Source organism: Cynara cardunculus, assembly GCF_001531365.2.
Source record: "Cynara cardunculus var. scolymus isolate 2C chromosome LG 7, CcrdV1, whole genome shotgun sequence".
NCBI lineage: Eukaryota > Viridiplantae > Streptophyta > Magnoliopsida > Asterales > Asteraceae > Cynara > Cynara cardunculus.
Window position 1 is genome coordinate 7,554,863 of NC_037534.1, and position 3,035 is coordinate 7,557,897.

At 41.4% G+C, this 3,035-nt stretch overlaps 1 protein-coding gene across 1 annotated transcript; it reads right to left on the reverse strand.

The window, feature by feature from the left end:
- Positions 1 to 769: 769 nt before the first annotated feature.
- LOC112515351 (GDP-mannose 4,6 dehydratase 1) lies at positions 770 to 2,608 on the reverse strand. Its single transcript, XM_025122122.1, has 2 exons — positions 2,018 to 2,608; positions 770 to 1,634 (listed from the first exon to the last, which is right to left on the reverse strand). Exons 1-2 carry the CDS (start codon positions 2,581 to 2,583, stop codon positions 1,094 to 1,096), a joined length of 1,107 nt encoding a protein of 368 aa, XP_024977890.1. The 5' UTR covers positions 2,584 to 2,608; the 3' UTR covers positions 770 to 1,093.
- Positions 2,609 to 3,035: the final 427 nt, after the last annotated feature.

The window sequence follows — 3,035 nt, forward strand, 5'->3', positions numbered from 1 at the left end:
AACGCATTACAAGATCAATTTAGGTGCCGTTTACTAAACGCTTATCCGGGTAAGCGTTTACCAAGTCACTTTACTTTACCGGATGAATATAACAAGGACTAAAAATCTTACCCGGTAAGAGCGAAGGCAAAAATCGAGAGTCTTACCCGGTAAGTGAGGACGAGGACTCTTACCATGGTTAGCGCTTACCGGGATAAATTGTTGCATACGATGCATTTTAGTAAATAAAATCTTATTCGTTAAATAAGCGATAATGTTAAATTTATGTTCTTCTCATTCCTTCCCAACGCCAATGTCCCTTATGATTCATGCCCTTCATGTTCTTCGTACTTCTCTTCACAAACCTTTCAAATTGGGTTTAGTGTTAAAAGAGTGTGGCTACAGATTTGTAGTGGGATTATATCTTATACCAATTTGTTCGATTTATGCATCTATCCGACCATTAATTTAGGGGTTATTTCAATTTATGCAATCTAATCATACGAGTTTGAAGATGTTTGTTATATGAGGGGTCGAGTGTTCTCGAGGAGGAAGAAGAAGCAAATCAAGATGACCAATATACACTCAATTTAACCGATGGACCCCAACGTCTGTTACAGGGAGGGAAAGAGTGATTGCAAACAAATTGAAACAATGGGGGATTTGATGTAATTTCAAAATTGGAATGACAAATAGATGGGTTCTTAAATCAACCACATGAACAATTGACATTCAACAAAAAATACTACCTTCATAAGAGCATTTGTGAACCAACATCAGTTTCCCAACATTTGGTAGAAATTTTAGCCAAAAACTCTATTTATTTTAAAAAGTACATTGTATAAGACATTGCAAAGTAAAACACTATTAGGTTATGCCCACAACAAGAAACTTCCCTCTCTATAAACCTCATCAAATCTAAGGGTTTTTTCAACAACAAATAAAGATCATGCCCACAACCCCCACAACCAACCAACATCTAAGGTGGATAAGAAAGAATTACAATTGAATAACTATAACAAAAATTCTCAAGAAAACACCAAGAAATTGAATATAGGTATAGCTAGAAGATTTGATACCTGATCAAGATTCAGGAACAGAATCAGAATCAGAATCAGGGCTGTTGTTGAGCATCCATGTATCCTGCATCAACAAGAACTTTTTCCCTTTTGGCCAACTCAATATCTTCATCAACCATCATCTTCACCAACTGCTCAAACCCTACTTTTGGTTTCCACCCAAGAACTTTTCTTGCTTTGCTTGAATCACCTTTCAAATTATCCACTTCCGCTGGCCTAAAATACCTCTTATCGATTTCTACATGATCTTTCCAGTTCAAGCCCACATACCCGAATGCCTTTTCAAGGAACTCCTCTACCGTGTGCGACTCCTCGGTTGCGACCACATAATCATCGGGCTTCTCTTGCTGTAGCATCAGCCACATTGCCTCCACGTAGTCCCCTGCGAACCCCCAGTCTCTTGAAGCCTGCAAATTCCCTAAAAACAGCTTGCTCTGGAGGCCGATCTTGATCCGGCCCACCGCCCTTGTGATCTTCCTGGTCACAAAGTTTTCACCTCTGCGAGGTGATTCGTGGTTGAAGAGAATGCCATTGCAGGCAAAGATCCCGTAGGCTTCCCTGTAATTGACTGTATACCTATATGACATTAAGTAAACAATGTTTGATAAGCACTAAGATCTTGAACACATACAAGAATTTTGAGTTCTAAGGTCAAATTGATAACATTCAACTCCAAAAGAAACTCGAATTCTTCCAAGTATGAAGCAACGATGCTGCATCGAACATCTAATCAATACTACCAATCTACATTTAACATGTTTGACCTAGAAAACCCCAAGTGTTGCTGTGATCGATAAAGTGACAAGTGAAGTGAGTATACAATGTGGACTAGAATATGGAGAAATTAGGTTGTTCTAGCTCAATTTCTAGGAGCACGAATTGAAACAAATCATTTGAACAGTTTCAAATTATATCAAAGGAACACTGATTATAGATGAGCAAATTGAATTTATTGTTACCAGTGAGCGGCGCATTTGGAGGCAGCATAAGGCGATCTCGGGTGAAAAGGAGTATCCTCTGCTTGCGGTGGGGGAGTGGATCCGAACATCTCAGATGATCCGGCCTGATAATACTTGACATGAGTCCGACCCGTGGTGGTGATATGGGACCTTAGGGCTTCTAGAAGCCGTAGCGATCCCGTCGCAACGACATCAGCGGTGTAATCAGGGATCTCGAACGAAACGGCGACGTGTGATTGAGCAGCGAGGTTGTAGATCTCATCTGGGGAAATGGTGTCGATCCAACGGCGGAGGGAGGAGGCGTCGGTCAGATCGGCGTAGTGGAGCTTCATACGGGCCTTGTGAGTGTTGTGCGGGTCGATATAGATGTGGTTGATCCGTTGAGTGTTGAAGTTTGAAGACCGGCGGATCAGGCCGTGGACTTCATAACCTTTTTCGAGGAGGAGTTCAGTGAGGTAAGAGCCGTCTTGACCAGTAATTCCGGTGATCAGAGCTACCTTGCGTTTGGGGGCTTCTCCACCGTTGGCGGTGGTGGCGGATTGGCAGTTGTCGGTGCCGGATGCCATCGTAATTTTGACTAGCGAAGAGTGTGTGTGTGTGTGTGTGTGTGTGTGTGTGTGTGTGTAAGAGGGTTTTTGAGAAGAAATTTGAAGTGATTATTTATAAGAAGTATGAAAGGGGAGGAGTGGTGATCACGCGCTTTTTTCCTTAATTGGATGCATGACAATCCAACGTGGGTACATTAATCTCAGATCTCTTCATGTCGGTTACCATACATACATACATACATACTTACATACATACTTAGAGAGGTTTTAAATATGACTCGTACCATTGTTACAAATTATATAATATAGCTAGGGTTGTGCAAAACCCGACCATACCCGAACTATAAAAAAAAAAGCCGACCGAAAAAAGCCGAACATACTCGATCCATATGTCTCGAACCAATCTGAGGTCTGACATCCAATTTTTATATCATGTTAGACGGATCAGGTATGATCTCCTGATCCATCCC